Raw genomic sequence first — 13,615 nt, 5'->3', positions numbered from 1 at the left:
AAATAAATAATAAAACACGGGAGGTGATCAAATACCAAACAAAAGCTCTATTTCTGGGAAAAAAAAGAACAAGAATTTAATTTATACGTTAAAGTAACGCAGCATCGTATGACAAAAAGGGGGGGGGGGGGGTAAATCTTCTGGGAGGGCAAGTGTTTAACCACTTGAAGAACAAGCATTTTCTGAGACATGTTGTTTACAAGTTCAAATTGGTATTTTTTGCTAGAAAATTACTTAGAACCCCCAAACATATAATTATATATATATATATATACACATATACACACACACACACACATATATATACACACACACACACACATATATACATATATGTATATACACACACACACACACACATATATACATATATGTATATACACACACACACACATAGGTTTATGTGTTTTTAGCAAAGACCCTAGAATGACATGGCGATTATTGAAATTTTTCATGTCACATGGTATTTGCTCAAACGCAATTTTGAAAATACAATTTAGTGAATTAAAAAAAAAAAAAAAAAAAAAAAACACAAGATATGCCGTAATTTTTTGGGAAAATAGGAAAGATGTTCTGGCTAGTAAATAGATACTTAACATGTCAAGCTTTAAGTTTAAAATTGCGCACACTTGTGAAATGGGGACAAACTGTGGTACTTAAAAATATCCATAGCTGATGCTTTATACATTTTTACAGGTTACCTTTTTAGAGTTACAGAGGAGGTCTAGTGATAGAACTATTGCTCACGATCTAACGTTCGCGGCGATACCTCATGTGTGCTGCGAACACGGTTTACATATGCGTCCCCGATTTATGTAAGCGTTTGCTTCTGTGCATGAGCACAGTGGGATAGGGGTGATTTAAAAAAATAAATAATTTTTTTTTCTTCATTTTTACACTGACCATTTTTTTTTCTTTACTTTTACTCCTATTACAAGGAATGTAAACATCCCTTGTAATAGAAATATGCATGACAGGTCCTCAATAAGAAGAGATTCAGGGTCAAAAAGACCCCAGACCTCTTTTTTTTTAACTTTTAAAAGCAAAAGTTCAAAAAAAAAAAAAAAAATGTTTTGTGAACATTTGATTAAAAAAAAATTGTTTACTTCCTCTGCCGACCGGATGAGACATCATGATGTTACTCATATCCTCCATCATGATAGAGGTGATCAAAGACCACAGAGTCTTTCATTGCCACCATCTTGGCAAGTTGGATCGTTTCTTGGGCCGGCCGGCGTTAATGGTAAGTCCAAGAAACACCGGCGAGCTGCACAGGGGGAGGACCACTTTCATCAGAAAGCTGGTCGTTCACTGAACAAAATAATACTGCTCACGGAATAAAATGATACCGGGTTATGGCTGATTTCTTTAGCTATAACCCTGGTAAACCACTTGAAAACAGCAAAGTTTATATACGCACATATATGTGTGCACAATTATTAGGCAAGTGAGTTTTTTGATCAAATCATTTTTATGCATATTGTCCAGCTGTATAAACTTGAATGCTTATTGGGTTTAAGCATATCAGGTGATGTGCATTTGTGTAATGAGGGAGGGTGTGGTCTAAGGAGATCAACACTCTATATCAAGGTCTGCATAATTATTAAGTAGCTTCTTAACTTTGAAAAGTCAAAAATTGTAAAAAGTCTTTCAGAGGGATGCAGAACTCTTAATTTGCTAAGGCATTGGGGTGTGATCACAGATCAGCGACTTACAGCGGGACTGTGATAGTATGGTATTCTGACACTGGTTAACTGACACATGACATCACCAGTGACACTAATACAGTGATCAGTGCTAATAAAATGCACTGACATTGTACTAATGACACTGGGCAGGAAGGGGTTAACATCCGGGGCAAAGGGTTAACTGTGTGCCTAACTATGTGTAATGTATGCAATATGTTCTGTTTAACTAAGGGATGTCACCGTTGTTGTCTCCCTACTTTGCAGGGAGACCAAAACCGGCACATCCCGCTGTCAGCAGAGAGATCTGTACTGTTTACCAACACAGATCTCTCTCCTATCACTTACTCCAACAATTGGCGGGTCCTCACCTTGAATTATTTGCCGGGACCTGCTGATCGACATGTGAAGGAGCTAGTAACATCACAGGTAGGTGGGCAAGCACTCCCCCTACTGGGAAAAGCAGAGTCACGTATACATACACTAAATTCATAAAAATATGTATATATAAAATAAAATATATCCAGTAAATAGTTCATAAATGAAAGGATAAAAAGGCAGTACATAAAGTGACTCTTGTGCTCCTGTAATAATTAGAACCGGAGTCCGTGCGGTGATATAGTAGATAATGCGCACTCACCGGACGCACATATGAAATGCGCCTTTTATCAATATTACAGATGTCATCAATAATGGGTCAGGAAGTGGGTGGTCTTCCCTCTAAGGGATGATAGGTCCTCAGACAGGATCCGTGTAGGTTAATATAAGTGATCCTTGTACGTCAGAGTTCCCTTTAAGGGCTGAGGCTGGTATAGCTCCCTGAGTGGTATTCCCTTTTATGGATGCAGAGATCGTCCTGAGGCAGTATAATCTGGGAATTGAAGACCAAAATATTTTAAAACTGATGCATCAAGGATTGGCGACCCCCCTCTGAAGACGTGCTTGAGCATGATATGCGTGAGGAGGAGCCATATCACGCCGTGACGTCACGCCATCTTTGAATACCAGACAGTTAGTCCCTTATACAGGAAACATCTGCTTACATTTTATGTACCTTTTGATGCATCAGTTTTAAAATATGCAGGACGATCTCTGCATCCATAAAAGGGAATAGCACCCAGGGCGCTATACCAGCCTCATCCCTTAAAGGGAACTCTGACGTACAAGGATCACTCATATTAACCTACACGGATCCTGTCTGAGGACCTACCATCCCTTAGAGGGAAGACCACCCACTTCCTGACCCACTATTGATGACATCTGTAATATTGATAAAAGGCGCATTTCATATGCGTGTCCGGTGAGTGCGCATTATCTACTATATCACCGCACGGACACCGGTTCTAATTATTACAGGAGCACAAGAGTCACTTTATGAACTGCCTTTTTATCCTTTCATTTATGAACTATTTATTGGATACATTTTATTTATACATATTTTTATGAATTTATTGAACTTTTAGTGCTGCACCCCAGTTTTTACATTACTATTTTGGTATTTCTTTGGTTTACCATTATGCATCAGCTGCTTCCATTTTAAGTGCGCTCACCACTCTTTATTTATACGTATACATACAAACACACACACCATTCTGCACAGCCTTCCCGCACTGTAGTAGTAAAGCTACAGTGCACAGTCGGCAAGTGGTTAAAAATGTCGGTCAAATGCCACAATTTGAAGCAAGTGTAAACAAGGCCTTAAAAGTACCATTCAACTCCAGTTTGTAAATGTTGAACACAGATTGTAATGATAGTGTCGATTGTGACTTTAAACAAGCTGCTAACAGGCTTCAGCACTACTTAAAGCTTGTTGAAAACCTAATCAGCACTCAAGATCTGTGCAAGAGATAATAATGCTTTAAAATCTTAAAGAAAGCTGCCGAAAACTTTGCAAAAGCTCACTGAATGTTTCATAAAAGCTTACTTTTCACACTGCTCCTATACAAGCTGAAGCCTGTGTGAAACAGGCCAATTACAGTATAAATACACAAAAAAGTTTCACCATGGTATCTATACTAGAGGCTGCTACATTTATAAGTAAAGTTTTGTTTACCCAAGCTTACAGTTCTTGTGGTTCATTGTACATTTAGGCTCCATGCACACTAGTGGGTTTTTTTTTTTAAGTGCCTAGAAGCTGTTATTAGCATTTTATTTTTCTGCTCCTAGAAGCTAAATAGTGTTATCCTATGTGTTCATACACACTATTTTAGGCTAGTAGCATTTTTTGAGCCTCAGCATCTAGGAGCAGGAACAAAAAATGTTTTTGTAGAGTTTTTGGAGCATTTCTCTAGAAGAAAAAAGGCTAAAAGGCGAAACGCTAAGTTACACGCTCCTAACAGCTGTTTTCTAGCTTTTTCCTACATTTACTGTAAAAACACTAATGCTCCTAAGTGCTATTATCAGTATTTGTGAGCTGAAAAAACAAAACAAAACACTGCTAGTGTGCATGGATCCTTATATGGAGGTCTAAAACCTGAAGAAGTTGAAGATATTGAGGTTTGCCTGTGACTTGACACTGGAATGCTCCTTGTGTAAGCTCTAGTTACAGAGTGGCAGTGCTGCAAGAAAGCAATGAACGCTGCCTGTCACATTTAGGTTTCTTATCCATGTTATGTACATCGGGTCTATCATAGCACACCATGCAGCAGTAAGCATACAGGCTTGCACAGGGATGAGAATCTTCCTTTGATAAGAATCTTTCCACATGGAAGAAAAATATATTTGAAATATATTTAAAAAAAATATTCTTTCCAAATATATTGCCATATATTTGAAATGCTACAATTTTGGCCATATTCAATATATTTCAAAATATATTTCAATAAATATACACCCACACACTGCATGTTGAAATATGTTTTTATTACAAAGTATATTAAATTTTTTTAAAAATACATTTCAAATAAACTGTATGTCTTTAAAAATACAAATCTGCATTTTTGGAATGCATTTACAAATATATGAAAAAAATATATGTTAAAATTACTTTTTTATATGTTAATAAAAATCTGAAGAATAGAATTAAAAAATATATATTTTTTAAATATATTCTTCAGATTTTTTAACATATAAAAATGTTATATTAACATATATTTTTACATATATTTTTAAATGCATTCCAAAAATCTAGATTTGTATTTTTAAAGACATACAGTATATTTGAAATGTATTTTTAACAAAATTGTTCATATATTTTGAAATAACGCATATCAACATGATATATATATTTATTTATTGAAATATATTTTGAAATATATTGCATATGGCCAAAATTGTAGCATTTCAAATATATGTCAATATATTTGGAAAGAATATTTTTAAAATATACTTTTCTTCCATATGGGTTGACTTGATGTTCAAAATGCAGTTCAAACAGCAGCCAGTGAACTAGAGCAGCATTTGAACATCTAGCTCACATTGCAGAGAATTTTCAGCCCAGCACGAGATGAATGATCACAAACCAGGACACAAGATTCTTATCACAGGAAAATTTGTCATCACTATACAAGAATGTATGCTCCTCTGCGCTAAGCACAGTGACAGCCAACGTAAGATTGTTTGTTTAAAAGCAGAGTTGAGCGGTCAATCAAGGATCTGATCCATTCACCAATGCCTTTGGGCAGATCAGGTCCTTGACTCCAATCCATTTTGCAATGCCTTGGGAGGGGAGGATCTGAAAAAGCTGAGGCAACATCACAGGACATGTAACCTGTTGCAGCTTAGCCCTGCCTTCACAGTAAGTGTGTAGACAGGGTTTACTTATATTAAATGACGGGAGCATGCGCATTGTACTGGCAACAATGCAGAGGCTCCATGATCCGCAGGTCATTGCCACACTTGGTGACTGCAGGCAGCACCAGTAACTTTTTTTTTATAAACAATTGTTTAGCTAAAACAAAGAACACAAGCACATTATACTCATTATTAGGAAGGGGGCTATTTAAATATTTTATTTATTTTTTTAGTTTAGTGACACTTTAACTCACAGAAGGTGAAGGTCTTATTGGACTGGAAAAAGTCAATGTACTGCCTATGTGCAGAGTAGCCCCTCTTCAGCACTGTTACCTTAGAAATTTATATATGTCCAAATTATTTTCACTAAGCCCAGTACTCTTCATTCATGACAATCTCTGTTATTTATTATTATTTCAGGTACTTATGTAGTGCCGTCAATTTACGCAGCGCTTTTACATTTATATTGTACATTCACATCAGTCCCTCAAGGGGCGTACAATTTAAGGTCCCTAATTTTCATACATACACATACTAGGGCCAATTTAGACAGGAGCCAATTAACCTACCAGCATGTCTTTGGAGTGTGGGAGGAAACCAGAGTACCCGGAGGAAGCCCAGGGAGAACATGCAAACTCCAGGCAGGTGGTGTCGCGGTTGGGATTCGTATGGTAAATTAAGCCCTGGTTCACACAGGATTTGTCTTCACTTGAAGGCGCATGATTTCAAAACCAGATGCCATTGCGAATTCCAGTGCAACTTCATGCAGATAGCTATACAAGTCACACCCCAACTAGGCAAAAGTAGTGCAGGAACTACTTTTCTAATTGTTGCAATTCCAACAACGAAGATCATTGGATAAGATTTACCATGCTATTTGTAATCACATGACAATTCGCATCAGCGTGAACCAGGGCTAAAAAAGTTATTACCTTTTATTTGCTTTCTTAAAGTGGAGCTCCATCCAAAAGGGGAAGTTCCGCTTTAAAGACTGGTCCCCCGCTCCCCATTAAGGATTGGCACCTTTGGGGAATGGGGGGGGGAGCGGGTACCCCGAAATTGACAGGTACCCTCTCCCACTTCTGCTGCGATTGGAAGCAGAAGTTGTCCTACTACCCTCCCCTCCCTGTAGTCTTCTGGGACATGGGACAGGTCCCAGAAGACTACGGGGCCATTCAGGAAGCGCAGAGCTACTCGCCCATGTGCAGTGGGCACCTGGCTGTGAAGCCACAAGCTGTAACAGCCGGGTGCCAACAATGAAGTTGCCAGCGCCTGGAACACAAGACGGCTGGTGAAACAGGCTGCGGGGAGGACACTGTGTGATCGTAAGACAGGTGAGTGGCTGTTTTTTACAAGTCAGCAGCTAGTTTTTGTAGCTATTGACTTTTTTTTTTTTTTTGTTACAGAGTTAGTGGAACTCCGCTTTAAGTAAAACCTAAGAATTACTGGAGAGGTTTGTCAGTTTTTTACTTACATAAATCCATCAATGTATGTATCTGATAGTCCAGGGCATCCACCGCCATATGCAGAGCTGGTTTCCCCCAACCATACTGGCTTTCCAGGAACAGTTTGATTAACAATCTAACAAAGAGAAAATATTTTTATCCTCATCTGCAAAAAATGCGCTTAAAAAAAAAAAAAAAAAAAAAGCCTACTAATAAAACAATGACATTATAACTTGTGTGTGTGTGTATATATATATATATATATATATATATATATATATATATATATATATAGAGACACACATACACACACCTGTCCCTTTAAAAACTATAACATGAGAGGTCATACAATAAAATTATAAAAATTCATAGGTGTGTATACTTTAATGTGCAAATAGAAATCAAAGTGCTCATAATCCTCCAAATTCATAATAAACCACAAGTGCATACGTGCAAAAATCATAAGTGCACATAATCTTCACGATTCAGAACAACCAACAACTGAATGTAGCCAATAGCTAAGTTCAGTGCATCCCTAGACATCAACCAAAAAGTGATTATATATAGTGATCTGGTACTCCAATATGACTCCTCATGCTCCAGCACCTCAGAACCATAGGCGTCTTACCAAATATGAAGGACCTCCAAGCAATAGATCATATAGGCATGTATAATAGCAAAGCAATGTTTTCCAGCTCAATCAGCACCCTTTTTTGCTCATAGGAATGCTCGCATACTAGGCACAATAAGAATATACAAGAGCCAACGTCAGGCTTATGAGTACTTTATGACTTTATTGGCACTTAGGCTCAATTCACAATGGATGTGGTGGGACTGTGCTAGGCGGTTATATCAGCACAGTCCCACCACATGACAAGGCAGAAAGCCTTGCCTCCTTTGTGCCCGATTTACACCACTGCATTGTGTGCAGGCACGGTGCGCTAAAAAAAAAAAAAAAAAAAAAAAAAAAAAAAGAATTGTGCAGTACCTCAGAACAGGAATGGTTTTACAGGTGGAGGCCACTGACTTTTTCCCCTACTCCTATTTCCTTACTGTTTTTCACTAGTCTTGCATTTGGCTAGGGTCAGTGTCACTACTGGTAGCATGAGGTGATACCTGGACCCTACAGAGGTTGCACAGGTAGCCCAACTCCTCCAAGATGGCACATCAATATGTACAGTTGCCAGAAGGTTTGCTGTGTCTCCCAGCACAGTCTCAAGAGCATGGAGGAGATTCCAGGAGACAGGCAGATACTCTAAGAGAGCTGGACAGGGCCGTAGAAGGTACTTAACCCATCAGCAGGACCGGTATCTGCTCCTTTGTGCAAGGAGGAACAGGATGAGCACTGCCAGAGCCCTACAAAATGACCTCCAGCAGGCCACTGGTGTGAATGTCTCTGACCAAACAATCAGAAACAGACTTCATGAGGAGGTGGCCTGAGGGCCCGATATCCTCTAGTGGGTCCTGTGTTCACTGTCCGATACGATACTGTCCGATGGTGCTATCACAAGTTGTTTCTAGTCATTACTCATATCTGACCAGAAACTCGACTGTGAAAAAGAAAAAAAAAATTACACAATACAGGTCCTCTGATGAAGCAAGTGCAACAGCTGAAATCAGCAGCAACATTGACCACGGAGTAATTCAGGAAACAGAATTATGTACAGTATGTACTTTACAGCATCATTACACAACAACTCTGCATTGACCCACACGTCTTTGAATCTCATAATGGTTTGTAAAACATAACATGAATTGTACAGATATCAATGTAAGAAATTTAATAGAAACAAGGCAAACATCTGAGCTGGAAAACTAAAAAGATAATTATATGGACATATTAAAGAATATACTGTAATATGTAGCAACAATTCATGAAAGACTGTACAATCATACGTGTGTGTATATTATATTTAGTGTTCAATTAACACAATTCCCACACAGAATGTCTAAAGAATAACAAAAAAACAAAAAAAAAAAAACAAAAAGCACAACACTTCTATATAAATGTCTTTAGTCAGCTATTTTCCATATTTGGATTGAATAATGTAAATTCAGGTTACACATTTCCCAGTGTAAAAGTGTTCCTTTAAGTGGGAAAACACGCAATAAGAAATTTTCACAAAATTATTATGTAAACTGCATAAGATATATTGTACATTCACTGCTTGAAAATGTAAGAAAGATTTAACCCTTGTCAGGCACACCAGGTGATGAAGCACAGAGCGAGTCCCACTAGTTAACAATAGGGATGAACTTTAGGTTAAGTTGGAGTTCAACCCAAAACCAGACTGAAAGCAAGTTTGAAAAATGGGCAAACAAACTAGCCGTAATTGGCCAGTTCACCCACCTGAAGCCTCAGGTAATGTTTGGCCCCTTTCACATGACCATACTGATCAGGTTTGCCTGTCAGTTTTCCCATCCCTACGGACCGGCGTAAACAGACTAGTGTAAGCTGATCAAGTGCTTGTAAAAAACGATAAAAACAAAGACTAAAACCAGAAGTGACGAAATCCTTGTCGCTTCTGGTCTCTGATCTCACAAGAAGGGAGGAAAAATGTCAGTTCCTCTCTTTCTCTGTCATGCAGCCGATGCCGCTGGTCCTGGTCAAAGCAGTCCTGGGCTACCTAATCAGACAGGAGAGGATGGGAAAGGAGGCAGCGTGTGGGGGCACCCCCTTCAGCTGCTTGCAAAAGTGATTGAGTGGCTCTATAGCCACTCTAATCACTTCTACATTACAGGGAATTGCTGGCTGAAAATTCTGATACCAGGATGATGCCTGTAGCTGTATAACCACTTAAATCTGAGGACATCATTTGATGTCCACCCGGGCGGGAAGTGGTTAAAAGCAGTACATCATATTGCTTTGCTATGCAACATTCATGTTCAAGACATGTCATTAAAGGATTTGTGTATTTTTTATATTACCTATTAAGCTGCATTAAAAAGACCCTCTCCCAACAATATTAAGAAAAAAAAAATGTTGGTACATGGGCCCATGGCCCAAATTAGCCTTGAAAATGGCTAGAAAAAAACAAGGCTTGGCTCCCATACGTGTCAATGGGAATTGGCGCTATGTTCAGAGTTCACAAACCTTCCAACATGTTCATTGAATGACCAGCGAAGCAACCATTGGGATTGATTTACTAAGACTGGAAAGTGTGAAATCTGGTGCAGCTGTATATAAAGGCCAATCCTTTTCTAACTTCAGCTTGTTCAGTTAAAGTAGACTAAAAGGCAAAACTTATTTTTTTTAGTTTAGATAGGGGTTCTAATCCACCTCCACTCTATCAGGTTTTTATTGCAGTTTATCTGCCAGTTAAGGAGATTCACCCTATTTGTCCTGTTAACTATTATCATTGAAAGTAAAAGAAAAAAACATTTTGGGTTGTCCCCAGAAAAGTAATAGAGGGGAAAATCTTCCAATGGGGATACCAGTTTTGGTAACCTGGGGGTCCCCAAGGGATTTTCTCTCACTTTTTGATTAGCTAAAGGACAGGAAATAAAGGGGACTCTCCTAAATGGGACACAGATGGTGGAAAAAAAAACAAAACAAAAACAAAATGAAAAACAAAAAAAAATTGACAAGGGTTATAACCATCCCTTATTCTAGCCAAAATGAAAAAAAAAAAAAAAAAGTTTTGCCTATAGTTCTACTTTAAACTTTCACAAAAAAAAAAAAAATCAAAAAAGACAAAAACAGTGAAAGCAGATTGTTTTTTGTGCAGAGCTGCAGCAGATTTTGCAGTTTTAGTAAATCAACCTCTATTGTCTGGTTCGCTCATCACTAGTTAAACTAGCAAATCTTGCCCAGTTTGGCAATACACAAATCTCACAAAAGCTAATTTTATGACACACACTTATACAAATTTAGCATTCTGTTCCTTGGCGATCATGCTGAATATCACAAAGAACTCATACTTGGAGATACTGCAGAAATGGCTTATTACATACCCGGAATACTGTCATGATTTCTGAAGCTAAAGAATCCAGTATATGTGGATTGAGAAAGTCTCTCTTAGAAGCGGTTCGCCCGTTAACATAATAGCTATTAACAGTTTAAAAGAAAGGAAAAAGAAAAAATAAATTGCAATATTATTAAGTAAAGCAGCTACTACGGTAAACATGAAAGAACTCATCTGTCATATTGTGTGTTACAAAGAGGATTTACCATACATATCTAAAGCTGCTAACATCTTTAAGACAGTAGTAGATTGTAAAAAAAATACATTGGAGAAAGATAGATACAAGTCATTAAAGTGAATGTCAAGCCAAAAATTTGTTTTCTAGTTTTAGATAAATTGGGAAGGTTTGAGTATTACTGTTACCCGGGGGTCAGGTAGAAAGATTTACCCTCACTTCCTGTTCTGCTAAGTTTCACTAGACAGAAAATTAAAAATCTGCAACAGTGACACAGACCAAAATAAAAATTTGACATGGGTTTCTCTAACAGGGCCCTGGAGAGCAGTAAAAACCTGACAAAAATTCAAATTCTTCACTCTACCTCAAACTAGAAAAAAATTGGCTGGACTAGACACATGCAGTCGGTTTCATTCCGAATCGAAATATAGACAAATTTTCCATTATTCAGAGATTCGGATCTATCCTAATTCCAAATTACAATAGCTACAAATTTAAATGAATCTGAAATGAAATTCAACAAAAACACATTCGAAAACAAGAATAGAATAAAATAGAACAGAAAAGAAAATAGAAAAGAACAGAATAAGAAATAAAAGAATACAACAGAAAACAGTAGAAAATAGAGTAAACAGAACAAAATAGAATAGAAAATAAAGGAATATAAAATAGAATTAATTGGAATAGAATATAAATGATTAGAATACAAAAGAATAGAGTAAAACAGAGCAAAATAGAACAGAAAATAAAGGAATATAATCAATTAAAATAGCAAAGATTAGAATAGAGAATCAAAAGAATAGAATAGTATAGAAAAACAACATAATAAAAGAGAAAGAATATAAACTGCCTTCCGAAATTCTAATTGAATGAATTTGAACAGAATATAAAATAAAATAATAGATTAGAAAAGACAAATACTTTTTCAAAAAATTGTTAGCTGTGCTATGGTGACGTGAGTAGTGAAAATTTTGCTGAAATATGGTCACGCAACTTTTTATATAGCCCATATACCATAAAAAACACATATGAATTGTGGATTATGGATTGTAACGTTAGAATTGTTTTCAAATCCGTTACAAATTTCAAATTCAGTAGAATTCAAATAAACGAAACGAATTCCGAAAAAACTAAATAACTAATCAAATGAAACAAAATTAGTCAAATAATGAATCGAAACAAAACAAAAGTTTTCAATTTTGCACATTTCTAGGCCAGACACACACTGGCAGGACACCAGGTAGGCTGGAAAGGGGTTAGGGAAGAGGTTTATAAGGAGTTGTTTTCTCTAGCAGGTCCTGTACAAGCTGCCATAGAAGTCATGTCAATTGTCATACCTTAAGGAATGTACCAAAAATATGTCAGAAGAACTCGCTACGATCCTTACTGACCATTCAATTATGAAGCATTTACCGGTACCTGCTGTATTACACTACTAGATGGCTTAGTGGATACTGTCCATCTTATAATGACTCCTGTCTGAATATACAGAGAACTCTTTGGCTCAAATGATGGACTAGGGGCGGACTGACCATTTGGAAACTCGGGCACTGCCCGAGGGCCCAGGTTCAGTAGGGGGCACCATGAGATGCGTCTGGTACCTTTTTCATAGGCTTTTTTGAGTTTGGGCAAGGACACAGGGGCTCCATGATCCCCTATTGCCCGGGGGCCCCATGAGTTGTCAGTCCGCCCCTGTGATGGACTGTACTATCCTGAAATTAAAAAATCAAAAGCTTGATCCAGGCACCTGTCAAATCTCCTGGAATCAATGGGAACAAGCACTGCTGACCGCTCTGATATAGGGTAGTTGAGTTCCTTCTCCAAAAGGTGAGAGAATTTCTTTTGGCACTGTACTTAAAAACTGGCACTATGTTTGAAAAGGTGGCATGGTGAAGACAATACATGAAACTATGTTCTGTGCAGGTAATAAGACACACTGGAAGAGTGGAGTGTGCTTTCATTTCACATTGCACTTTCACAGACTGAATTATGTGAAACATTGAGGGGTTGAGAGCATATTGTTATATACAGTACGTATACAGTCAATTTTAGTGTGGCTCTACCCTCTTGAGAGCCGCTGGCTTTGGGTCCCCCTTTACTTTCTGAACAGCCAGGCAACACACATTTTCCAGACACAAGAAACAGTCCATGGGCTTTTTTCTTTTATTTACAGCGCTTTGAAATTGTCAACATTTTGTCATGTTACAACCAAAAATGTAAATGTATTTTATTGGGATTTTATGTGATAGACCAACACAAAGTGGCACATAATTGTGAAGTGGAAGGAAAATGATCAATGGTTTTCAAAATTTGTGACAAATATCTGAAAAGTGTGGAGTGCATTTGTATTCAGCCCCCTTCATACTGATGCCCCTAACTAAAATCTAGTGGAACCAATTACCTTCAGAAGTCACTTAATCAGTAAATAGAGTCCACCTTTGTGTAATTTAATCTCAGTAGAAATACAGCTGTTCTGTGAAGCCCTCAGAGGTCGGTTAGAAAACAGTGAACAAACAGCATCATGAAGGCCAAGGAACACACCAGACAGGTCAGGGATAACGTTGTGGAGAAGTTTATAGCAGGGTTAGGTTAAAAAAATATATCCCAAGCTTT

At 37.7% G+C, this 13,615-nt stretch overlaps 1 protein-coding gene across 1 annotated transcript in view; it reads right to left on the bottom strand.

The window, feature by feature from the left end:
- HPSE (heparanase) overlaps nt 1-13,615 on the bottom strand; it is a 50,947-nt gene that overhangs the window by 11,856 nt on the left and 25,476 nt on the right. Inside the window, exons 7-8 of the mRNA XM_089675924.1 lie at nt 10,817-10,910; nt 6,892-6,998 (exon numbers count right to left, since the gene is read on the bottom strand). Of these exons, the coding sequence (XP_089532050.1) occupies nt 6,892-6,998; nt 10,817-10,910 (201 nt within the window). The remainder of the gene's footprint in view (nt 1-6,891; nt 6,999-10,816; nt 10,911-13,615) is intronic.

This window comes from Staurois parvus, unplaced genomic scaffold, assembly GCF_062004578.1.
Source record: "Staurois parvus isolate SC_StPar_1 unplaced genomic scaffold, SC_StPar_1.0 ptg000013l, whole genome shotgun sequence".
NCBI classification, from domain to species: Eukaryota; Metazoa; Chordata; class Amphibia; order Anura; family Ranidae; genus Staurois; species Staurois parvus.
This window is presented reverse-complemented; position numbering and strand designations above follow the sequence as displayed.